The sequence below is a fragment of the Garra rufa genome, chromosome 1 (assembly GCF_049309525.1).
Source record: "Garra rufa chromosome 1, GarRuf1.0, whole genome shotgun sequence".
In the NCBI taxonomy this organism is placed as follows: domain Eukaryota; kingdom Metazoa; phylum Chordata; class Actinopteri; order Cypriniformes; family Cyprinidae; genus Garra; species Garra rufa.
Window position 1 is genome coordinate 58,330,327 of NC_133361.1, and position 27,423 is coordinate 58,357,749.

The window sequence follows — 27,423 nt, forward strand, 5'->3', positions numbered from 1 at the left end:
TTACTTTTGATTACTTGGACTTTCAAAAGAGGAACAAATCTCTCAGGTTTTATTAAAAATATCTTTGTGTTTCGAAGATTAGTCAAATGGGCTTTGAACGACGTAAGGGTGAGAAATTATTACTTTTCATTTTTGGGTGAACTATGCCTTAAAAACTATCCCCTTTTTTCAGCTCATGAACAACAAAAACACTGAGAGGCAATCAGAATTGAATAATTGACATATTTTTATAGTTACAGTTATCATTATACTTATCGTCCTTTGTGTAAACAGCATTTTACAGCAGAGAAAGTCTATGTATCTTCACATGCTGTGGCTCTGAGAGGACACCGCTTCATGAGGACAAACACCAGCATTAATTCTCCTCTGGAGGTGCACAACTTTATTCAGGCTTCCAGAAAGGCACTAAAATCAAAATGAGGGAGGCTAGATGAGACTCATGAGGAAATACACAAAGTGGTCCAGGAGGATACACACAAAACATTCCGGATATAGAAACACAACAGCACAACGGCACACAGCTAGCTACAGCACTGAACATATCAATCTAAGAGATGTCGAGACGCGTTTATTTGAGTTTCATCCTTCATTGTACAGATTCTTCAGAGGAACACAACCTCCAGCTACAGTTCATGCTTTAGTGTCTTCTTCTCCTTCTTTTACAATAAATATAATGAGGTGTGGTGGTCCCTGGGAGGCCACTCTGACAGGACTGGTAAACTTCATCATGTCAAGGAGCGGCCGGGTTAAGACAATGGCGTTCCCAATGACTGACTCGATGGCTCTGTTCACAGTTCGTCTTTGTAGTACCCAAGCTTGGCGTTGGACATCTCTTTCCGTAGCTGCATGACCTCCCAGAACATCTGCTCTGCTTGGTAAAACACAGGACCATGTACATGTTAGGAGTAAACTTTCATTGAAAAAAAAAAACTTCTGCTTCGACATTTTTACATTTACTACTGTTGCAACTGTCTTATTAACAAACCCTGTGTTCTATGCAGGGGTGAACAGCAATAAAGTATTTTACTTTGTTAATGAATGTTATTTTGTAGGGGTGTGACGAGACACTTATCCTACGAGACAGTTACCAGATCCCACGATGCATTAAGAGCTGAGGGCGTAAAATTTTGTGTGGAGACTATTAAAATGAATCACGCATTTCATGTGATTTACTAACATTTGCGCTCATCAAATTACTTGTTTTTGCGCCATTATTTAATGGTGAAAAAAGCATAGTGGTAATATGCGGTAGATTACGCTGGTCATTATGGAAATTATCTGCCTTCATCTGTGTTCTTTAATGTGTGCATTGTTAGTAAATCATTGTTAGTAAATTTTTGCTCTCCCATCTGCACTTTTATGGAATTGCGCTCTATCGCTCATTTGCCCCATTTAATAAATCTGGCCCTAAAAAGAGATGAATTAATAGCTTACCATCTTGTTGTTTGACAAGTCCTTGGAGGATGTAGCGAATGTAGGTAAAGAAGTTGCAAACAGATGTGATCTGAAGTAGGTAGAGAAGAGAAGTGACATTTATACAAACTTCACTACAACAAATGAGAACAATGCTACGATAACATTTAAAGCATACAAACTGAATACTAAAAAGCTGACACGGTGAATCTAAAGTCATATTTCAATAAAAAAATCAAAAGAAATAATTAGCACATGATACTTGATGAATATCATAATTCAATTACACTGATACTGATGGTTCAACATTTAATTTTCTTTATAGATTTCTTTTTTATAGGCAATTTTTTCCAGATTTTTAAAAAGATATAACTATATATTTCATTCTTTTGATACTCGGGTGAAATCTCTTAAGATTTATTCTGACATTTCTTGCAGGCAGTTCTCTCTCTTTCGTTTCCTCTCGTTTCTGCAGAACTTGCTATCGGTTTGTATTTCCAAGTCCATTTATTGGTTAAACTTCCAAAATGAAATTTCATTATTTCATTACAGCTCTTTAGTGCTTGTCCTACATAGGGTTGCAGTACATCAGTTTTATATTTTATTTTATTTATCCAAGGATGAAACATCTCCCTAGCATTTAGGCCAAATGATTAGTACTAGTTTCATTGAGCACAGTGTTTAAATTCTAGAGGTTTTATCTCTGGTCTTACATCACTCTTCAGCTGTGACTTCATTTCAGTTTCTAGATATTTCTTGAGTTTTAAATTTAGTCTCATTCTCAAAGAGGCCAAATTTGCTAAAGTGAATCTACACCCTTAACAGCACCATTGCTATCCATATATGACCCTGGACCACAAAACTATCCATAAGGGTCTTTTGTTTCTTTTGTTTAATTGAGATAATATATCATATGGAAGCCGAATAAATACTCTTTCCATCGATGTGTGGTTTGTTAGGATAGGACAATATTTGGCTGAGATATTATGCTATTTGAAAATCTGGAATACAAATAAAAAAAAATCTAAATATTGAGAAAATCGCCTTTTAAAGTTGTCCAAATGAAGTTCTTAGCAATGCATATTACCAATCAAAAATTAAGTTTTGATATATTTACTGTAGTAAATTTGGAAAATATCTTCACGGAACTTAATCTTTACTTAATATCCTAATGATGTTCTGCATAAAAGAATAATCGATAATTTTGACCCATAATTTGGCTATTATTACAAATATACCCTTAAGTTTTGTGGTCCAGGGTCACATATATTTTCTAATTTTAATGTTAACTACTACTACTACATTCAGTTTTGATATTCAAAACATTAATTCAACAACCACTGAAACCAACCAAAAGAATGAGAAATAAATTAATTTTCCGAAGGCCGATCTACCCAAGCGTCCATAATTCACTAAACACAACAAAAGATGTTTCTCAAATAATTCTGAAGAGATGCTCTCAAACCTATACCAAGGCAATAATGCAACACTCACCCGATAACGGCAAAACGGAGATACATAATAATAGTTGCTGGAGTCGCCAAACTTGATTCTGTGCTTGCAGGTTTTGGTTTGACCACACAGGGCACATTTCCTGCACAGCAGAAAAGAGAGCTTAGTTTAAAAAAAGAAATTATAATACAAACCTGATGGACATCTGTGGAGCAATTTAGAACTGTAAACTACTGTAAACACTTGGGTGAATAATGAAGATGAAGCACATAAATAGATATGGACTGAAATATGAACTCCCTGAAACATGGACACTAGGGAAAATCAAGGCAGGGATTGGGAGGCAGGGCGGCACGGGTCAGATCAGGAAGACTGAGGGTCTGATCACGATTCACTTACACGAGAGTCTGTGCCATCCTGCCACAGGAAGAGCCCATCGGAACAAGAACAAAGTTAACAAAAGGACACAAATACAGAAAGAAAGAATGACGAAATAAAGTCATGCTGACAGGCTGTTCAGTGCACATGATCCACAACACTTTTAAGAATGGTGGAATAAAAATAAACTGACTTTAGATACACATCTAATAAAAACACTTTTTGGTTAGATATAACAAATGTATAAGGAAAAATGTATATTTTTAAGTAAAGTCTTTGGGGATGCTGCCCACTGTTCATGACAGGTCATGTAAAGTTTGTGATTTCCCAGCTGAATCTTAATACTGTTGAATATACATCAGTATTTGTTCTGCAGTATATTTAGGACGGTACTACTATCAAAAATGATTCAAATTAAAAATCTTCTTTTATCCTTTATTAAGAAAGGCTAAATGTCTTACAAACACAATGATGTATTAAATTACAAATAAAGGCAATTATTTATCTTAGAGTGTGTTCACACTTGTCATGTTCGGTTCGATTAAAACAAACTCTGGTGCAATTGCTGTTAGTGTGGTTCATTTGGGTAAGTGTGAACGCTGCCATCCGAACCCTGGTGTGCACCAAACAAGCGGACCAAGACCGCTAAAAAGATGGGTCTCGGTCCACTTCCAAACGAACTTAGGTGCGGTTCGAATGAAATATGAACGCAACAAGGACCAAATACTTCTAAACAAAACAAAAGTAGGTAGTTAAGACAAGGTTTGACGCTATGCGACACGATTTCACGAAAGAAACAAGCGGTGTATCTAAAACAAAATAGGCAAGTATGGAGCAATGAGGAGGTTAAGTGCCTTTTATGAGCTCAGGTGTTGAAAATAAAATCATACACACGCAACAATGAACTAATTATTTCAGCAGACGGCATTAGATGTATTCGACTTAAAGCGATTTAAGTCGAACACACCTTTTCCTTTTGTTTGGAGTGTTTGGTGAGTTATGTCACGAAATATACGTCATCCAACCCAACCAATCAAGTTGTAAACATATCACTATGCTTTTAGGTTTGGTATCTTTAGGTTCGCTGTCAAAAAGTGTGAACTCTAAGCGAACCAGGACCAAATGTATCATTTTCCTTTTTAGTCCGGACCAAATTAACTAAATGAACCGAAGTACAAGTGTGAACAAACCCTAATTATTATTTTACATTTGATGGACACTCGTATTTCTTCATATTAGGAGAGCTGCAGATTTATAAAAACACTTTCTTTACAAATTATGGGCCTTGACAGTATCAAACGACTGTGGATTCAGCCATACTCACTTGGGCCCTCCACACTCAACAGCAGACGCTTTGACCACCGGCAGCGGCTGGAATCCCACCGGCTCTACGCTCAGCGTGTTCTGTTCCACCGCATCAAGGATCGCCGATCCAAGCTGTGGATCACACAATAACCCATGCATAAATCAAAATATGCATTTAATGAACTGTCCTAAACTGCCTTCTCTCTTTCAAACAGCATTTGGAAGCCTGATTCAATGCACTAAGTCAGTTTGTTTGAATTAGTCATTTCAATGAACTGGTTAAAAAACTAATTACTGGTTGATTTTAATCATTACCCATATGTTAATCCCTTAAGGTTTTTATCAGAAGTTTAAAAAGACTCACTTAAAAAAAAAGAAGTATGTTCAAATGCCACAATAAACCAACAACAACAACAAAAAACATAAATTTAAAAACTTTGATATTTGATTTTTCTCACACCATCATAATGTCTTTAAAAAAAAGGCAATAAAAATTATTGTGCCATAAAATCTAGCAAAATCGACATACACCATCATATTATGATTACCCCTGGCCTAGAGCAATGAGTACATCTGGCAACCGAATGGTGCCACAGTTCACAGAGCAGTATATATACCATCTGAGGGCCATACTCGATGTGTTCAGGTGTCACAATGAGAAAAGCTGCCGATTTAGGACAAATTTTGACGTCACGGTGCATCGGAACTTCGATCTCGGAAACGGCGTGCCATATGGGTTGTTTGTGCCTCTGTAGTGAGTATTAGGGGTGTAAATTAGGGATGGAATGATTACCGGTTTGATGATAAATCATGATGAAATTCCCCATTATCATTAGTATTACAGTTGCATATTTTAATTGTCATTGAAAACATATTTGATTATCGCAATTTGAACAACTGAGGATAAATAAACACTATTCAGCCTAAAGCATGTGCGCAGAGCACACAGATCAGTTTCGTTCCGTGTGAAAACATGGCGGAAAACTGCGAGGTTTTAAAAGAGTGCTAAGGGACTTATTCAAATGAATCTATGAATTAACTAATTATATGAATGTACCTCTTCTTCTTCATCTTCGCTCCATGTAATACCTAACAAATCAGTGTGCTTAATCACAGTACTGCTTTGTCCACGGAGGATACAGGAAACAGCTCTAATTCAGCTTTTCCATTTACACAGTTACATTTACATTCAGCCTGTGTGCAGTTTTTGTCTGGCCAAAAAACAGACCAAATTTGCATGCCCTGCTGTAAATTTAGACCGGTTGATGAAAAACAAGCTTATGTGGATTGTACACATTTAAACCATTTGGATAAGGTATTTAGAATTATTTATGGAGCAGATAAAATACATATAATACCTTATTAATCAGTTATCATTTTGACTAAACTCTTTTCTTTATTTAAAAGCTATAATACGAGGTTACCATTCTTTTTGAACAGTTCCAGCACATTTTAACAATACCGTGATAATACTGATGAAATAATAAAATTGATCATTGTGGTCACTTTAACTGTGATAAGAAATGTTCATACCGTTACATCTCTAGTGCAAATCGGATGGTACATCATGATACAATATCATATTGAATGTCGATACCTCAATAAATTGTATAATACGATTGCAATACAGGAGTATATCGCTTGATATAACAATATTATGCTATTATGTACTCATTTTACACAACCAGCTACATTGTTATTAACTCACAAATACAACCAAAATACAGACCATGAACATTTATCTAAAATTTCCACATCCTGTACCCCAATTGGGACTTTCACAACAAAAAACAGGCCTACACTTTGTTTTTTTAAATAATAAAAATGATGTCCTAAAGGGTGTAACTCCTTGTATGGGCATTTCTCCTGGAAGAGCGCGCCCACGCACACATCGACCAGAGCGAGCACAAGAGCGCGCCCATCAACGTGCTTCATTTGGCTGCACTGCTGCACGGGACTTACTCGGCAATGTCTCTAAAGAAGTGTGGTTTTGGTTGTAAGGCAAAAATAGCTTGCTCAGCTTCCCGAAGAACCCAGCGTTACGTGAACAGTAGATGCAGTTTGTTTTTCTGGGGCAGAAATAAACAAGGCCCAGTTCGACATTGGATTTGCACAAATGTATGTGTTTTGTTGGCAAGCGGCTAGCGAGTGCTCGTCAATCTTTAGCTCCGGCCACGGCGCACCTCCAGGAGCTCGGCTGTTTTTGGAGAAAATCGTAAAGCTGTGTCTTTCTTTTGTAAATATGATAAAACTAAAGACTTTTTGGAGATATTTGGAGACAGCAGGGATCCTCAAATCTGGCCCACGAGATCCATTTTCCTGCGGAGTTTAGCTCTAACCTTAATCAAACACACCTGAGCATGCTAATCAAGTTCTTCAGGATCATTAGAGAATCACAGGTAGGTGAGTTTGATCAGGGTTGGAGCTAAACTCTGCAGCGCATTGGCCCTCCAGGGTAAGATTTGAGGAACCCTGCTCTATAGGTACTCAAGATTAACGTGAGATTGGGTGTGTTATGCGCCCTTTAAAGACCCCTTAAAATTATAAAAGAAATGACTTGTTAGGAACCATGAATAAAGTAAATGTTTTTCATACTCTATGAAAACAGCAATTCTAATTTCAAAAAAGTTAAAAGCACTTGTTAAAAGTAGGACATTTAGCTTTTTTTGTGTTCATAATTTACTACATTTATATAATAAGTGAGTACATCATGAATCCATTTTTCAAACCATGTTTTTGGCTTCTCCTGAATCAATATGGTACACCTATAATCCGTTTTTATATTCAGACTATTTTAGACTGGTTCTGGCCCAGTAGCCCAGTACCTGCATGACTCGTCATAGAGCTTCTTCTCGCTGGTAACGTCTATCTACAATGTTCTTCCACAAGATGCATGCAGTTCTGTTTATAAACCACTAGAGCACCAAAAGTTACGCAAAGGTTAAAGTCTACATGTATTAAAAATGGCATTCTTCATTGGTCAAGCCGTACATCTTGTGTATGTGTATAATGTTTAATTCTGCCACCAGAAATTATATGTTCAATGTTTTGTGCTAGATCAAAGCTGCTTGAAAGTGAATTATATAATTATCTTATAATTTTAAAAAATGGCCCCCTTGTACACCCGAAGTGCAGTTTTTAACTTTTCCATTAGTTACATGCAGTGTAATGCACCACTTTTTTTAATTAGAAAGCTTGACTGCATCTCTAGCTTTGTAAAGTGCAGTTTCAAATAGTTGAAAAGTTTTTAGCAATTCATGAGTAGATTCAACCAGCAGAGAGCAGCTGGAGATCTCAGTTATTAGCCCAGATTCTCAACGATTAGCTGAGCTGTCACACTTGTATCATGCTCATTAGAGCTAATCATTTACAGAAACTAATGTCCATAAAATAAAGCAGAAGGAGGTGCTCATCAGTTCTAGCGAGGGATGACAGCAGAAGCATACCTCACTCTTAGAAAACGCTAGACATGGGTAGATGTCTTCTCTGTAAATGCGCTCGAGGAAGGAGCAGCTTCTCTCCAGGGTCGGCTCCTCTTTCCACACTTTGAACTCGTTGAAGAGCAGTGAATCCACCTAACAAACACACACATATTGGTTAAGATGGTCAGCAAACTTTCATCAAAGTTTTAGACTGCTCCCCACATTGCTATCGCATACTGTGTGGCTTCAGTCATGTTTCACTTTCATTATATGGAAAACAAAGTAAGCCATGCAGGGGTGCATTATAGAAAAGTTGTGTGGAATTACATCTGTGTTTAGAAGTTTCTGGTTAGCATGAGATGGACTCAAATAAATCATGCTCTTGAGCAAAATAAGCAAGCCTGCATACATGCATATATTCAACTTTATCTGCATACTTACAGTCTACGCAGGTACAAGCAGTATTTGATATAAATAACTGCTTGATTATTTATATTATAGCAAAATGCAAAATGTACCTATATTATTTCCAAGCCGTTTATATAGAGTTAGATAGAGAAGTAGGTCTCTAATCTAATCAGCTCTAATTTGGTAACCGCAACTGTAAGTCATAGTGATATTAGGATATTATAAACATTACCTTTATGATTTTGTGTACAGCAACTTAAAAACGATGTGTAACTTGTCTTTAACTGACTTGACTGCTTTTCTGGATGCCTTTTCCATTTTTTTCAGAACTAGAATTTCTCCTACTAACCATTACTGTCGAGATCTTAGTTTTGCTTGTGCATACTTAAATTCTGAGTCTCTCTTTCTTACCTTGTGGACGTTGTACAGAACATGTTTATAGTTTTTAATATATTGTTCTCCATCATTTCCTTGGTCCCAGTCTTTTGTCAAATGTTAAAGAGCAGTTTAGTGAATGGTACAATTTAAGCACACCATGGTGCAACCACTTCTCAAAAAGTCTAGGCTTGACCCTTTAAATTTTGAATAATCACTGGCCAATTTCTAAATGACTTTTCATGAAAGGCTGTCTACCATTAGCTGCTCTTATTTTTTAAAATAAGATTACATTTTTAATTATTTCAAACAGATTTCAGATGTGTCAAACACTTAATATCTAGGGCCAATTTTACTAACAGCTTACACCAGCACAAAACGTCTTTTGGCATTTAAATTGTACTGTCAGGTTTTACTAAAGACCCAAAATGAAGAATTAGTGCTGAACACAGTTATTTTTGAGCTTGACCTTATTTAATATGCATTTGTAGGAGTTTCCTTTCAGACATAAAATTTATTTCAATTTACAGGCATTTGCGACCCCCCAAAAAGCATGTCTTAAACTATTTTGCGCTTGAAATGGCTGCAATTATTGTTGCAAGGAGGAGGCACCACAGAGAGCGCATGGTTGAAGGGAGAGGATTTTTTTTCAACACATGTATTAATTTATTTGGAATGCCAGAAGAACATTATTTTAACATACTGTGGCTTCTTTATTCTTTATTTGCAACTATGCTAATTTGCACTGTGCTTGGTATATTGCATTGGCAATATGTAAATGAGATGTTGCATCTGTGTTCTTTAATTTGCACATTGTTATTAAAACAAATGCAGAAATTTCCCCTCCCATCACCGCTGTTTTGGAATTTGGAACCGCTCTCACGCTAATCTGCCCTGTTTAGTAAATCTGGCCCTTAATGACCTGTTGTCATGAGCTGTTCTAGTTCTCTTTGATCTTACCAGCATTTGATACTATAGACGGATTTATTTTAAAGCATTCAATTCACTGGACAGGGAAATGTGGCAATGCCCTTAAACTGTTTTCTGTATCTATTTGAAGGACAGAAGTTTTTCTGTGGAATTAGGAAATGACTCTTCTTTTGCTTTTACAGAGTTTGCGGGGTTCCTCAAGGCTCTATTCCAGGTCCCATCTTCTTTTTCCTATATATATTACAACTAGGTCCTATTTGCCGAAAACGGAATGTTACTTGTTTAGAAGTTTCTGGTTATCATGAGATGGACTCAAATAAATCATGCTCTTGAGCAAAATAAGCAAGCCTGCATACATGCATATATTCAACTTTATCTGCATACTTACAGTCTACGCAGGTAGAAGCAGTATTTGATATAAATAACTGCTTGATTATTTATATTATAGCAAAATGCAAAATGTACCTATATTATTATCATTGTTATGATGATGACACAGTTTTATTTTCCTTTCCATTGTTATGATGATGACAGTTTTATTTTCCTTTGAAGGTCAATGATAGTTTCGCATTAACCTCCTTGCTGGATTATCGGAGTGACATCAAAAGATGAACGGCTGTAAAAATGTCTTCAATTTAATGAAGCCAAAATTAAATTAGTAGTGTCCTATAAGTTTAATCAAAAATATAACTAACAATCTAGGCACCCTGACTTCTAAATAGATAATCAAGCAAGGAATCTTAAGAGTGGTTTTTGATTCAGAACTATTTTATAACCTACTGAACTGTGGGAAAATGCCCAAACTTTTTATGATGTTAACATGCATGTTTTTATTTCTTTAAAGGAACACTCCACTTTTTTTTGGAAATAGGCTCATTCTCCAACTCCCCCTGAGTTAATAAGTTGAGTTTTACCATTTTTAAATCCATTCAGCCGTTCACCTCTTCTATGTAGTTATATCGTGTACCGGCAGAAAAATGTAAAGATTTGCAAGCAAACTTCCTTGACTATTACACCCCGGAATGGGAGTGTTGTTCCTAATCTTATCAGCCTAGAAAATCGCAGCGTTACATTTTCCGCCAGTCTTAGTACACGATATAACAGCAGAAGAGTCAAGTTTTAAATAGGACAAATATCGAAACTCGTTGGTCATTTTTGAACACGATGCTATTGGTTTCATAGGATTCAATGATCTATGCTAAGCTATACTAAAAGTGATATCGCCAGAACAGGAGAACGGCTGAATGGATTTCACTTACACTTGCTTTTGGAGGCTCTTAGGAGTTATTTTTTTATGTTTTATTCTTTGTTTTATTGTGTTGCTGATGTTTTGTTCTTGTAATAATATATGCTGATAAGTTGTTAACATTTATAGTACTTTGGTCACTTTTGGTTTTTAAATGTCCTATCTGTACAATATATTTAGTTTCATGTGTAGTTAGAAAGGACTTTGGACATGTGCACTGGGGGTTAACTTACTTGTGAACTCTTAAGATGAAAGACATGGACATTCTCTATGTGTGGGAGTGATGCTACACACATGGACGTTCACCACCAGATACAAACCTCTTTACACTCACGTACAATGGGCTGCGTCACTGCGACCTCCTGCTGGCTGCCCAACATTGCGCTGCTCGTGCTTTTGTTGCGAGCGTGGCCTTTCCTAAAGGGGGCTTTGGGTCCGGGGGGCATTTCCTTACAGGGGGACGTGGGAGAGGTTGACAGGACAAGAGTCTTCAAAGCAGCCACTTCAGCCTGCAGAACATCGATCTAAATCCAAGGGAAAAGACTTGTGAGATTTCAGACTTATCAGAGCTTTAAATTCATGCATTTACAAAACATAACATTTTACGAAAAGATTTTCTTTAGTTCCTATTTTCTTATCTCATACCTTCCTCACAGGACACAAAAGACAAGGATCAGACCAGCATTCTTTTAATTTAGTTACCACAGCAGCACCTCAACTCGTTTTGCTGCTTGATATTGCAAATTGGTGTGTTTTACCAAATTATTTTAATGTATTATCTTAATTATGAGCACAATGGTTAGTAGTGCAAACAGTTTTACCGTTTACTGCAGTTGTTATTCGTCTCATTATTTCCCTACAGGTGGCTAATGAACCAGAATTCTCATTCATAGGCTTACTTCTGTGTTAAAGAAAAAGGTGAATAATATTGTTTATTTCAAACTCATGTGCTTCTTAATGTTAAGATGATTTTCTCAGACAAGGCTCTGGTGTTAAATTTAAAGCAACAGTAACTATATTGTGACATGTGTTGTTATTGCAAAAAATATGACTATTATAAAATCAGAGCAATATTAGATTTTGGTCATATGGCCTAACTTTAATGCTAGAGATATATGGCCAGATTTACTAAACAAGACAAATTAGCATAAGACTGCAATCTCCTCCGCTGATTGAAGTTTTACTGACAATGCACAAATTGAAGAATGCAGATGCAGTCAGATCATTACCATTATGACCAACGCAATCTACCAAGAGCAGTGCAAATTAGCAACTATCGCAGCCAAAAAAAATGGTCTTCAGATTAGTATACAGTAACCTTCATTCACAAATAAGGATTTATCAGTTATATTTTACTGGGGTGCAACAGTATTTAACTTGCACTCATGCTCCAGTAAAAAAGGGTTTAGCGACACCCCTGAAATGAGTGCAAAATTGGTTAAGACATGATTTTTTGGGTGTTAAATAACAGTGCAAACAGCCGAAAATATTACTGCAAACTTTATTAAATAATGTTACATGATTGATTTTTTTAGATACTTTTCTACCATAAATTTGGCATCTAAAAGTGAAAAGAGGTCAGACACAAACATAACTGCGTCCACACCTTTTCATCTCTAAATTTTCACTGTGTGTCAAAATCCTGGCATTATTTTACTTTATTTTTTTATTTTTTAAAGAGGGTTTGCACTGGTGAAAGCTGTTAGCAAATCCAGCCCATAAGACGTTATAAATCAATCACCTCAGTTTAAGTTCAATCTTTTATCTTGGTGACATTGACAAATGTGACCCTGGACCACAAAACCAGTCATAAGAGTACATATTTGGAAATTGAGATTTACACCATTTGAAAGCTGAATACATAAATAAACGGGCAGCTGTGGCCTAATGGTTAGAGAGTTGGACTTGTAACCCAAAGGTTGCAGGTTCGAGTCTCAGGTCCGGCAGGGATTGTAGGTGGGGGGAGTGAATAACCAGCACTCTCTTCACCCTCAATACCACGACTGAGGTGAGTCCCTTGAGCAAGGCACCGTTCCCCCAGCTGCTCCCCGGGTGCTGCAGCAATGGTTGCCCACTGCTCCGTGTGTGTGTTCACGGTGTGTGTTCACTACTGTGTGTGTGCACTTGGATGGGTTAAACGCAGAGCACAAATTCCTAGTATGGTCTAAGACTAAGACCAGCGGAAAATGTAAAGATGCGATTTTCTAGGATGATAAGATTAGGAACTACACTCCCATTCCGGCGTAATAGTCAAGGAAGTTTGCTGCAGTAACATGGCCGAAGCAGCGCAGTAATATCACGCAGCGCCTGAAATTAGTTCCCAGCTAGGAAACTTCCAACGAGGAACGCTCCCTGTGCATGCAGTTGGTCATGTTGTGCTGCGATGTGCTGCGTGATATTACTGCGCCTGCTTCGGCCATGTTACTGCAGCAAACTTCCTTGACTATTACGCCAGAATGGGAGTATAGTTTCTAATCTTATCAGCCTAGAAAATCGCATCTTTACATTTTCTGCCGGTCTTAGTACACGATATAACTGCAGAAGAGTCAAGTTTTAAATAGGACAAACACGGAAACTCGTTGGTCATTTTTGAACGCGATGCTATTGGTCTAATAGGATTCATTGATCTATGCTAAGCTATGCTAAAAGTGATATCGCCAGAACAGGAGAACGGCTGAATGGATTTCAAAACGGCAAAACTCAACTTATTAACTCGAGGGGAATTGAGAATGAGCCTATTTCCAGAAAAAAAGTGGAGTGTTCCTTTTAATATATTTACAGTAGGAAATTTACAAAATATCTTAATGTAACATGATCTTTACTTAATATCCTAATGATTTTTGGCAGAAAAGAAAAAATTATCATTTTGACCCATACAATAATACAGTAATTTTGGCTATTGCTACAAATATACCCATGCTACTTGAGACTGTTTTTTTGGTCCAAGGTCACAAAAATAAATAGTTTAGTTAGTTATTGATTAGCTTAGTGTCTTCAGCTTAGATTCAAGCAAGTTCATTTGTAATCATGTAGAAAGTGCTGACTTAGCATTTAGTCTTAACAAAACAGTAATGTCAGCATAACTCACTTTTCCCAGTGCCTCCTTCAGTTGTTTTTCCGCAGTGGCCTGCTTCAGGTTCGCTTCGTGCACCATCTTATGAGCCTCCTGTTAAGAACATCACAGATCAGATCCACATTACATGCGAACTCATCTGAGAATAACCCACACCAAGAGACACCTCTACCACACCAGACCAAACCAGACCAGAGGCATTTTGCAGAGCAGCGCTACAGGACAACTTTGACTAATAGAAACAAATGAAGGAAAACACAAAGAAAGACATGAAATATGACAAAAAAAATAGGAAAGTATGAAATGCATAACAGAGAAGGGGAAATGAGACTTCAGAGCAGGTTACCTAAACACTCAGCACATCTGGGTTCATATAATGTTCAGATCAACATAACATATGCCATAAGTTGAGGTGGTTCACACAATTAAGAGACTTCAGTTGCAGTATTTGGAATTGATTTTGAAACTGAAATATCTAAAGAACATACAATCATCATCAAGTGACATTAACACATGTTTTAGGCATAGTACTCCAAATAAAGTTTACATGATAATTTTTACATCAGTAAGTCTCGAGCGATATATCAGTAATTATGTTAATAGACTTGAACTATACTTAGTATAAAATAAATGCATTTAACTTATCATTTAATTTCATAACTTTTTTTATTTTTAATTTTATTTTACTTTGGTATTGACACAGGTTTCACAATTTGATTTGTTTTAATTTAACTCGATTTTGATCGTATATGATAAATATTACAGGTGTGCCCTTAATATACTCTTAAAAATAAAGGTGCTTCACGATGCCATAGAAGAACCTTTTTTCTCTAAATGGTTCCATAAAGAACCTTTAACATCTGAAGAACCTTTTTGTTTCACAAAAGGTTATTTGTGGCAAATAAGGTTCTTCAGATTATAAAAAGGTAAGCAAGAAATGGTTCTTTAAAGAACCTTTGACTGAATGGTTCTTTGTGGAACTAAAAATGGTTCTTCCATTGCATCGCTTGAAAAAACTTTTGAAGCACCTTTATTTTTGTGAGTGTACATGCTAGTTCTGTCAAGATTTGTAAAATCTTTTGCACATTTTCTAAACTCCAATAATAAAAGAATTTGTGATTTGTTAATTCTCTATAACCTTTATTTAACTGACAAAACTACAAATTAAAGATTCAACTTTATTGTATTCTGTGAATACAAACACATTTTTAAATTGCAACACACTCCAAAAAATTTGTGACAGAGGCAAAATAAAAGTGAAAAGATTATATTATATTCAAGTTAAAATGTTTTAAAACATTCCACAAAAAGCAGGTTACTTGGTAATAGTTGAGGGTATCATGATTCGGTAGAACTACCAAAGTCTTTGCAAGCAAAGATGGGTCGTGGATTACAACTTATTGCCAAAACTTAATGATAGAATTGTGAACCTGTTAAAAAATAATTGGTAACACTTTACAATAAGGTTTCATTAGTTAATGCTAGTTAATAAATAGTTAATATATTAACTAACATGAAAGGACAACGAGCGATACATTTATCACAGTATTTATTCATCTTTGTTAATGTTATTTAATAAAAATAGTCATTCATTGTTAGTTCATTGTTAATTTACAGTGCATTAACTAATGCTGACAAACACAACTTATCATTTTTTTATAATGCATTAGTAAATTTTAAAAGTAACATTAACTAAGACTAATAAATGTTGCAACTTATGTTAACTAATGAACCTTATTTTTAAGTGTTACCAAAATAACATTTCTCATTTGCAAGATTGCAAATAATTTAGCCATCCTTTATTTCTTTGCAGAGATGCTGTAAGGTTATTTGAACACAGGGCTGTTCGGTTACGGAATTTTGGGAATTGATTCCGATTCCTGGTTCTGGAATCGGTTGGATTTGATTCCAAGAATCGATTCCTCACTGTTGTTTTCGATTCTTGTTTTTTAGATTGAAAGAAGCTAATTTCGCAATAACTGCAGGATATAAAGATTGTATAAAGTAGCCATCTCATAATATGAAGCTTCATTTGTAAAAATTACGATATTTCTGTAGCTCTGACTTTAAATTGTCATTTTGTCTGCATCACCCATGGAATTAGTCATAACCCACAGCTCAGCAGTGGACATGCATTTATTGCATTAATAAAACAAGACATGGAGTGTCTAATGTCCACAGTTCAGCTGAATTAGGTTTACTTTAACAGCATGCTTGCACTATATTAGCAAACTATACACTGAAACAAAATAAACAGAACTTTAACAATAACACTGATATAAGAGCTTGTTTAAGTCGAATTAGACTTTTAGTAATTATTAACGAGCAAGAGGCAAATTAATGGGCGCTTCTCAAATGGAAGTCTGCATTCTCAAACTCAGTAATGATCGTTTTGTTGAACTGAAAATGGCTCTGAATGAGGAGTCGATTTCCCTTGATCAGAAACAAAGTTTGGAATCAACTCTCCTTGATGGGAAACAAAGTTTGGAATCAACTCTCGTTGATGGGAAACAAAGTTTGGAATCGGCTCTCGTTGATGGGAAACAAAGTTTGGAATGGAATCTCCTTGATGGGAAACAAAGTTTGGAATCGACTCTTGTTGATGGGAAACAAAGTTTGGAATCGACTCTCCTTGACTGGAAACAAAGTTTGGAATCGACTCTCCTTGATGGGAAACAAAGTTTGGAATGGACTCTCCTTGATGGGAAACAAAGTTTGTAATCGACTTTCCTTGATGGGAAACGAAGTTTGGAATCGACTCTCCTTGACTGGCAACAAAGTTTGGAATCGACTCTCCTTGATGGGAAACAAAGTTTGGAATGGAATCTCCTTGATGGGAAACGAAGTTTGGAATAGACTCTCCTTGATGGGAAACGAAGTTTGGAATGGTCTCTACCTGATGGGAAATGAAGTTTGGAATGGACTCTCGTTGATTGGAAACAAAGTTTGAAATCGACTTTCCTTGATGGGAAACGAAGTTTGGAATCGACTTTCCTTGATGGGAAACAAAGTTTGGAATCGACTTTCCTTGACTGGAAACAAAGTTTGGAATGGACTCTCCTTGATGGGAAACAAAGTTTGGAATGGACTCTCCTTGATGGGAAACAAAGTTTGGAATCGACTTTCCTTGATGGGAAACAATGTTTGGAATCGACTCTCCTTGACGGGAAATGAAGTTTGGAATCGACTCTCCTTGACTGGAAACAAAGTTTGGAATTGACTCTCCTTGATGGGGAAACAAAGTTTGGAATCAATTTTCGATTCCTAATGCCTCGGAATCGATTATTTTTGGACACGACAGTGCAAATGTGTGCTGTGGTTAGGCGAGTCCACATTTCAGCTTGTTTTTTTTTTTTTGAAAAACAGATGAGCTCTCCACAGCAAAAACATAGAGACCATCCAGACTTTTATCAGCAACAGATGCAAAACCCAAAATTATTGTATGAGGGTAGATCAGTGCCTAAGGCAAGGTGACTTGCATTATGTGTGCAGGGACTATTGAAGCTAAGGCATATATAGGGATTGTACAGAGACATATGCTGCCATCAAAACAACACATTTTCTCTGGAAGTCTCTGGTCATTAGTGCGAGACAATGTCAGGCCTCATTCAATATGCACATCAACAGCATGGTGCTTTTTGTAGGCGCAGAGTGGATGTGCTTGACTAGAACTTCAATGGATTCTGCAGCTCATAAAACTCTGAATGACGCAGTTGAACTTCAGTTTTATTTTCAAAACAGCGACAGCAATATGAAGTGGATTAACGTCTGCTGTACTTAAATTTTCATGGCACCCTAAAAGCAAATTAAGCAATAAATCATTGCTCAATAGTTACAGTTAGATATCGATCTTAATATCAATTTCTGCGATCGTCGAGAAAGTTTGTTAAGAGATCAAAACTGATGGAGGGTTCGATGTAAACTGATTTACAACCCTGATAGCACACGTAAAGTCACAGAGGCATATTCGATGGGTGTGTTTTTATTGTCATTTACGGGGCACTTGCTATTCAATATATAGTTTTAAAGTTCCCTGTTAGATGTTAAAACTGTCTGGAGATGATTATGAATTTGACTTTGTCCATTTGCTCTTTTTATACAACAAATTTGGTATGTTCAATTCTTTGTGAATCCTGTTACTTTTGAATTCCACAAAAAAAAAAACGTCATGTTATGTAATAAGTAAGTACAACCAATTAAAAATGTGTGGTATGTAAGCTTTTTTTAATAGAAATTAATACTTAAGATTCTATTTCTGTATTACTTTTTTAATACAACTATTTTCAATATTGATAATACAATTTAAGCAAAATATTGCATATTAGAATAATTTCTGAAGGCTCATGTGACAATGAAGAATCACACGTTCAGCTTTGAATCACATAAATAAATTTCATTATATAATATATTTAAACAGAAATTTTATTTTAAAATTGAAACAATATTTCACAGTATTACTGTTTTACTGTATTCTTGATCAAATGAATGCAGCCCTGAGAACTTAAGAGACTTTCAAATGTCATTAAACAATCTTAATGATCCCAAACTTCTGAAATGTATAGTAAGAGTAAAAAACAATACTGTTTATAAATTAAAATAATAAAATATTCTGTGTTCAATGAGTGAAAACAGTGTGGAAAACATGCCTTTATTATTTTTAACTAGATTTTTATTGTTTTCCTTATCGCATATATAAAATATACCCAACATACAAATAGTACACACTGCAAAAAATGCTTTTCTTACTTTGTTTTTTTGTCTTGTTTCCAGCCAAAATATCTAAAACTTCTTAAATCAAGAAGGATTTTCTAGACAAGCGAAAATGGTCTTGTTTTCAGAAATAAGAAGTCAAAATCAAGTGAGTTATTGCTTGAAACAAGCAAAATAATCTGCCAATGGGGCAAGCAAAATAATCTTGTTTTCTGCTTAAAATAAGATTATTTTACTTACCCCATTGGCAGATTATTTTGCTTATTTTAAGCAAAAATCATATCATTTTGACTTGTTTTTACTGACTTTTATAGAAAATGCTTCCTGATTTAAGAATTTTTAGATACTTTGGCTGGAAACAAGACAAAAAATCTAAGTAAGAAAATCACTTTTTGCAGTGCACCTCTATTTAACACTGTTCACTTTCAAAGTAATTTCAACAGTGCCATCAAAAACAGTTTTAGTTCTGTACTGAATTATTTGTCTATTTGAGTTGACCCATCCCAGTGCTGAGCATTCAGAATAACTTCAGACGATCAAGTGCTTCCAGACACACACAGATCTGGCTCTGTCATTTGGCAGAAGAAACCAAACAAACCTCAAAAAGGCTAGCAGTGAGTTCCTCCAGCTCCTGCCCCAGCTGGTCTCTCACTTTAGAAAGCCTCTCACACTCCTCGTCTTTTAACTTAAGCTCCTTCAGACACATGCAATGACATGAACAGAATACACAAATGAAAAACAGAACAGAAAAACAGGGAATGTATGGCTCGTTCTCTCATTTAGCCCATGACATCAATGTAAAAGGATGGATGATACAACACACGCTACAATATTGTTTTACAAATAAATAAAAAAGTACTTTTTTGTAGCAGATGGAGGCTAGATTTGACACTGTGGTTCAGTGTCTCATAAGCAATACAGGTGTGCAGGTCCAAAAAGGATGTAAAAGTAAACATAAGGTTCTTCATTTTGTTGTAACATAAGAGACACTGAGGCCACAGCAAATTAGTATTTGATGATAATGCACCACTGAATAGACAAAAAAAGGATAGTGAGGGGTGTGGTGAGCAGTAGCTCAATATCATTAAAAGAGACATTCGTCAAAATGGGCTGCTGTGAACAGAGACGTTTTTGACAAGATAAAAAGGGTGCTGCTTTACATTATCATTGGGGAATTTTAACCAAAGTATCAGTGTTGTTTTCGTCAACGATGACGATGACGAAATCATTTCGTTGACGCCACTTTTTTTCATGACGATAACGAGACGATGACGAGATAAAAATGGCTCGTTGATGACTAAAACATGACGAGACGTGTGTGAGTTTTCGTTGACGAGACGAGAATAGACGAAAATGTTAGTGGGTGGTCCGTCAGACATTTAAAATGCATGACATTTCTGCTTATTGTGCATGCCAATTAAAACTTAAAAAGTATCTGACGCTATGGCAAGCCGTTTTAGCATTAAATACTCTTTGCTATACTAGTATGGCAAGCCGTTTTAGCATTCCATCCTTGTTTGTCTTTTATGTTCTAAAACATTCCTTCATTATTGTAATTATTGGTGAAAATAGTCGATCCGGAAGCTCACATTGTGTTGAACTATAGATCTGCTATTTTCAGAACTTATAAGTGACACTACCCAGCAGCAAAATACTTACTGACCTACATTAATTTGTTAAAAGACTACTTTTCCCCCCTTTTTTAGACTAAAACTAGACCAAAACCTTTTTGACTTTTCGTCGACTAAAACTAGACCAAAACCTTTTTGACTTTTCGTCGACTAAAATTGGACTAAAACTATCACATATAGAAGTGACTAAAATTTGACTAAAACTAAGAAGCATTTTAGTCCAAAAGAGTAAGACTAAAAATCTAAGATGGTTGTCAAAAACAACACTGCAAAGTATGTTGCAGAGATTTCATGAAGACCCTAAAGAATCATACCAACTTGTGGAAACCGGGCATCCAATGTCTCCTTTAAAAATTGACTGATTAACTGAAATACAGCTAAAATAAAATATACAAATTAGATTATCAGAAAATTACACTGCAAAAATGCTTTTCTTAGATTTTTGTCTTGTTTCCAGCAAAAATATCTAAAATTTCTTCAAATCAAGAAATTAGAAATCAAAGTGTTTTTGCTTGAAAGAATTAAAATAGTCTGCCAATGGGGTAAGAAAAATAATCATGTTTTCTGTCTGAAATAAGATTTTTTTGCTTACCCCATTGGCAAATTATTTAGCTTGTTCTAAGCAAAAACATGACTTGTTTTTTTTTTGTTTTTTTTTTGAAAACAAGAAAATAATTTTTATTCGTCTAGAAAATCCTTCTTGATTTAAGAATTTTTAGATATTTTGGAAACAAGACAAAAAAATCAAAGTAAGAAAAGCATTTTTGGCAGTGTACTTTCTTTTTCACCTTTTTTTCAGTTTGTTTCCAATGCAACATTTCCATTTTTTTTTTTTTTAAGTACTCCATCCCAAAATGAAAATTGCCCCATGTCGTTCCAAACCTGTAGAAGCTTAATTCGTCTTCGGAACACAAATTAAGATATTTTTGATGCATTCTGACAGTTTTCTGACCTTTCCATAGACCGCAATGCAATTACCATGACAGAAACGTAGTAATGAGATAAAATAATGAGGTAAAATAATCCATGTGACATCAGGGTTCAACCGCAATTTAACGAAGCTACACAAATACTTTTTGTCTGCAAATAAACCAAAATAATGACTTTATTTAATAGTTTGTCTTCTCTGCTTCATCTTATCGGCATTTTAGAGAGTTTGCACTGAATGCAAACAGCGTATGCTGTTCTGTGTCAGCCGCACCACACGGATACATCGTTTCCATTCAAAACAAAGTGTAAATAAACACAGAAAACGTATCCGCGTGGTGCAGCAGACACAAAACAGCATACGCTGTTTGCGTTCAGTGGATACTCTTCAAAATGGCGCTAGGATGATTCAAACACGGATTGTTGTATAAAGTCATTATTTTTATTTTCTTTGCGTACAAATAGTATTCTTGCAGCTTTGTAAATTTACAGGTAAACCCTTGATGTCACATGGATTATTTTACTGATCTCCTTGCTATGCTTCTGGATGTTGATCGTGTTAATTACGTTGCTGTATATGGGAGGGCCAGAGAGCTGTCAGAATGCATCAAAAATATCTTAATTTGTGTTTCGAAGACAAAAAATGCTTTTATGTGTTTGGAACGACATGGGGGTAAGTGATTGATGACAAAATATTCATTCTGGAGTGGAGTAACCCTTTAAATAAAATACATTTCAGTATAATATATAAAAAGAGAAATGATAAAATGATACACATCACAAAATTACTAAAATGTATATAGATCATTAATAGTATATAAATAATACTAAAACAACACATTAATATATGTCTCTTATTAATATATACCTGGGTTTAATATATGGTTTGGGGTCAGTATGTATGTATGTATGTATGTATGTATTTGTTTATTTATTTGTTGAAAGCCATTATATTTAGCTAGAAATCTTTTATTCAAGAATGCATTAAATTAACCAAAAGTAACAGTAAAGGCATTTAAAAATTTACTTAAAACAGAATGTCCAGCCCTAGTAGAAAATATAGTGTGGAACAAAAACTAAGATGTAAATAACAATCCTTTTCAAATGCACCAATTCACTATTTTTAGTACAATACTACATGAGAGTGTTTATATATAGCAACCTTTTTTTTTAATCAAACCTGTCTGGCATTTATTGAACACATTTCTCTTATCATAAAATGTCTCTTTTGTGGCTGTGTTGAGCTGCTATTTTCAGACCATGTCACCATATTTCATAAATACAGATATTATGATTATGCCTTTATGATTTTTCCATACAGAAGGAGGACAGATGTTCATTTCAGCATGAAGCCTGGTCTACTTTGCAACATATTCTGGACCAGAAACATCCATTGAAACAGAAAAATACTGTCTGACTGACATGTAAGCACACTAACCTTCATTTCACATGCCATTTAGAAGCAGGACTATCTGAAATCGATGATACCACAATATTAAATTGCTATAGAAAAAAATTGTGTTATTATTGCACAATGTTAACAGCCGTGTGTTTGCGGGTTTTCTGTTGAAGTCAGAATGAAATGAAAATGTTTTCCTCCTCATTGTGACTTATATCTGAGTGAAATGAGAAAAAAAAAAATGCAGTCCAGGGTTTGATTTTGTCCATCAGGAAAATGGAAATTGTTCCCTTTTAGATCATTTTGTAAAAACCTAAAAAGGTTTACAGATATTTATTGGAAAGGGGTTAAACAATGTTTTTCATGCTTTTTCAATAAAAAAAAAATTCAGTTTCACCAAGTGTACTAGTGGGAGAGTGGTGAAACATCTCACATCAAGAACTTGCAAGTCTGGTGCAGCCCGTGAAGATGAGACGCACTGTAGTACTTAAAGCAGCTGGTGGACACATAAGATAATGATGGCCATACAAAATTCTGACCCAGTCAAATTAAGAAGCATGTAAACGTGAAAAGACGTTAATGAAATACAGCACATATATTTAGCAAATTACTACTCTCTATAGTTTATTTTTCAAGATAAATATCAAGCTATGGTCACTAAATGGTTTTTCTGAGGTAAATGTAACATGATGTTGTAACAAGCTGTTTTACTAATGTCTTTCCACAGTTGAAACAGACTGAGATGTTACATTAGACATGATACATTTCAGTAAGATAGACTTTCAACATATCTTCATGTTTATTTTGTGCTATAAGTAATAGTAAAAGAGTAATAGATGATCAGTCGATTTGCAATACACACTGCTGCATTAAAGAGTGCTACAATTACATTTATTGTTTGAATTTAAAAATAAAATTGACAAAATTTGAAAGTTGAGGTTTTTTTTATATATACAGTAGCAAAGCACAAAGCTTATTGTGATTCACTGGATAGTAGGTGCACTACAAATAATGCGCAGTGAAGTTTTGTTCACAGCACACCTCAATTGAAAACAGCGTAGACTAAATGGTTGATTCCTGGGATTTAACAATTGATATTGGTTAATCAAAATGAGAACTGATTAAAATCAAGAAAACCCTAGAGATTTTTTCTGTTGTGAATTACATTGTGTCCTAACCAAAGACGTGTGATAAAAGGCATCTCTTTAGAGTCTGCAAAACTGTTGTGATGTTTGTAATTTCTCATTCATTTTGAATAAATGCAGCGTATGAAAAAATGTAGCGTAGTTGAGTGAGTGTGATGTTTGATTAGTATCTCACCCGTTGTGCTTTGGCGAGCTCCTCCTTTAATTTCTCGTAGCCCTTTTCTCGGACCTCCATAACTGACGGACTTCTGAGACGGGACAGACTGTCCGTGCTCAGTCCCAAAACATCCTCCCCATCAGCTGATGAGACGTTGCCGTCCACTGCATCTAAACCGGCTGCAGGATCATTTACACTGTGGAGAGAAAGATCAATTTTATTCTGAAACTTTCTCTTCAGTCTATAAAGAGCTTGTATTGTAACTAAGATGAGATATATTTTATTAATAACTTTCCATAAAAAGTACGAATTTGAGGAACTTTAACGCCGCCAGCAAATCATCACAGATAAAAAAAATCCAGGAACATACAGTAATGACATCTCATAATCACCAAAGTTGCATTTAATTGAAAGATATAGTAAAACAGTAATATTGTGAAATATTATTACAATTTGAAATAACATTTTTTTTATTATTTGAATACATTTTAAAATGACATTTCAATTTCAGCATCATTACTCAAGTCCTTAGTGTCACATGATCCTTAAGAAATCATACTAAAATATACTGATTTGCTGGTCAATTATTATAGGTTCTCAGTTATTAATAATGTTTTTTATTACTATCAATGTTACAAAACAGTTTTAGCTGTTTAATAATTTGTAGGGTTTTTTCAGGATTCTTAGCTGAATAGAAAGTTTAACAGAACAGCATTTATTTGAAACAGAATCTTTTATAACATTATGTTTTATTGTTACTTTTTATCAATGTAATGCATATTTGCTAAATAAAGGCATTAATTTATATTAGAAGATTAATAAATACTGTACTAAATATATTGTTCATTGTTTGTTCATGTTATTAATACATTAACTAACGATAATTAATGGAACCTTATTATGTTACCAAAACATTTAAACATTGTAATGTTTCCAAACTTTTGACAAGTACAGTAGATCAAAATACATCTGCTATTGCTCATAAGCTTTTGATTGCATCTCCTTAAAATAATACAAAATGCTTGCTTTTTATACTATTTTTGGCTTTTGCTAAATACAGTGGGACAGTAAACGGAAACAGGACTGGCATCACTGTTGTTCAATATGACATTCACTCATGTCATCCAAATGCTGTACAACATAACTTTCTTCTCTGCATCATAAAAGCAGATATTTTGAGGAATATTGGTAGTTTTTGTGACTTTTTGTGACAAACAGTTTAGTGTTTGCGACTTGTATTGCATGGAGGAAAAAAATCTCAAAATATCTTCTTTTATGTTCCACAGAAGAAAGAAAAGTCATAAAAGTTTGGAAAGACATGAGGTGTATACACACACACACACACACACACACACACACACACACACACACACACACACACACACACACACACACACACACACACACACACAGAGTCTCAATATATAAGTATATATGACTGATCCCCAACTGAGGGAAAAATGTGTTTGGGCTTGTTTTGAATGGTGATTGAGCTGGTTTTGTTTCCCAGACCTGGCAGGAAACAGAACCCCTGCTGTTCCTGGAGTCTTACCTGCCATTGAGGACATCCTCTGTGCCCAGGTGACGGGGGGCAGAGTACACGGGCTGGGTGGGCAGCTGGTCAGCTCTGAGAGCGTTCGGTGCATTCTGGCCAGAAGACAGAGAGTGTGTGCGATACAGTGTGCTGGGGGGAGCGTTGTGCTTTGGTGGGCTTGGGTCGGTAACGCCATGAAGATCTGGGGTGGTGGGTGACGCCAGGTTCACCTCATGAAACCCTTCGAGTGGTTCACTGGCCATAGCCACAAATATCTTCATACAGTGCTCTGTGCAAACATCAGAAAGATAGGTAGTTCAGTTACGAGAGTAGATTAAAAAAATCCAAATGACCAAAACCACCTCAGGATGCATACAATTACATATTTTTTAAAAGTCAGTGCTAATAGCAAACCCCTGCGGGCACCTTGATGCCAGTTTGATGTCAAATATTAGTCAAGACTTGATCAAGATGCTGTGTAACATCATTTTAAATTCAGCTTGGATGGCAAATTCTTCCAGTGGTAATTTGGTGAAAATATGAAGTTAATTGAACACTGAAATTGGTTTAATGTATATGTAAGCCAATATGTTTGACATTTAATTTACATCAAATAAACGCCATGTTATAGGCGTTACACTGATGTCATATTGACATCACATTGACATCTATTCACAATAGATATCAACTATTTTCTAATTTCATTTACATTACCCATGCTGAAATGGAAGATAAGCAGTGGAGTCATTATTAAATTTACCAAAAATGATACTGATTTGCTGATAATATACATTGAATTGTAATAAATATATAGTGACAAAACACACCTGCGCCATGGAACCTTCCAAATGCAGAAAAGGTTCTTTATAGTAAAAAAAGGTTAAAATGTTCTTCAAAATGGTTCTTTTAGGAACTGTTCACTGAAAGGTTCTTTGGTGAACCAGAAATGGATCTTCTATGGCACTGCAAAAACACCCTTTTGAAACCTTTATTTTTAAGAGTATGCTTGGGACTCTTAAATGATGGCATACTACAGAAACTGTAAACGTCATGCTGAAGTGCTGTCTCCTGCAGCCATTTATTCGAACAGCAGTGATGCAGATGGATTGCTAGAGGCTCAGTCCAGTGAGGATGATACTGCCTCTTTGTCACCTTTAGCAGATGGCAACATCTCGTATTACGACTCTAATGCATTAGTGCTGTCTTCTGACACTGACTCAAAGGTTGCTGACAATCTGTCTGAGGATTCTTTAGAGGAAACTGCTTCTGATCTGGGTGAGGAAGTTGCAGCTTGGGTAGCTACCAAAAAATGCAAGCAGTCTGCACTAAATTAAGTGCTAGACATTCTAAGACGCCAAAGACATCACCTCTCAGAGGATGCCAGAACACTGCTGAAGACCCCCATAAGAATGACAATAGTTGTACTGTTTTAGTGTTGGGCGATATGCTCAATTTTCATATCGCCCTATCGTCAGCCTGAGAGATCGCCGATACACGATACTATCGTGCTAATTTAATTAATTATCTATGCACTAAATTCCTTATTCGTTTTGGCATATGATTAAGTTGTGCATGTACAGAGCGCTATCTGCCGGAGTTGTTCAAGTTACTTTCGGTTTCATTCTCTGCTATCGTCAGTGAGTGAGTTGTAAATGTGCGTGCCAGAATGTAAATGAATGTATCTTTCTATACCCGTCATATTGCGAGTATGTTACCGCTGTATGTCTGACCGCTGTCATCAGTTGATGTTGTAGTTCAGTTCATATTGAATGCGGAAGTGATGTGCGTGTAATTCACGTGCGTATGTTTAGCGTCATCTGATCGCATCGTAATTCTAATGAACGCCTATAGACGTTACTGAGATGAATGTTTATGTTTACTATATACAGACTGATTATGATACATCGTAATTAATTCA

The 27,423-nt window shown here is 35.6% G+C and overlaps 1 protein-coding gene across 6 annotated transcripts; it reads right to left on the reverse strand.

Annotated features, from left to right (window-relative positions):
- Positions 1-208: 208 nt before the first annotated feature.
- Positions 209-25,792, reverse strand: rab3ip (RAB3A interacting protein (rabin3)). 6 transcript variants are annotated; one of them, XM_073843338.1, is made up of 11 exons: positions 25,524-25,792; positions 23,990-24,167; positions 19,311-19,406; positions 14,018-14,095; positions 11,268-11,453; positions 7,995-8,123; positions 4,568-4,680; positions 3,265-3,282; positions 2,908-3,007; positions 1,435-1,504; positions 209-871 (listed from the first exon to the last, which is right to left on the reverse strand). In XM_073843338.1, exons 1-11 carry the CDS (start codon positions 25,784-25,786, stop codon positions 789-791), a joined length of 1,314 nt encoding a protein of 437 aa, XP_073699439.1. In that variant the 5' UTR covers positions 25,787-25,792; the 3' UTR covers positions 209-788. The 6 variants fall into 6 exon arrangements, with proteins under 6 accessions (XP_073699439.1, XP_073699424.1, XP_073699415.1 ...); XM_073843323.1 differs by having other exon boundaries at positions 209-868; positions 11,250-11,453; XM_073843314.1 differs by having other exon boundaries at positions 11,250-11,453.
- Positions 25,793-27,423: the final 1,631 nt, after the last annotated feature.

Coding starts and splice junctions, on each gene's coding strand:
- rab3ip (XM_073843314.1), bottom strand. CDS start 25,786: ATGAAGATATTTGTGGCTATGGCCAGTGAACCACTCGAAGGGTTTCAT. Junction 4,681..7,994: donor TAGCGTTTTCTAAGAGTGAG/GTATGCTTCTGC, acceptor TGTGATCCACAG/CTTGGATCGGCGATCCTTGA. Junction 872..1,434: donor ACTTGTCAAACAACAAGATG/GTAAGCTATTAA, acceptor TGTTTTACCAAG/CAGAGCAGATGTTCTGGGAG.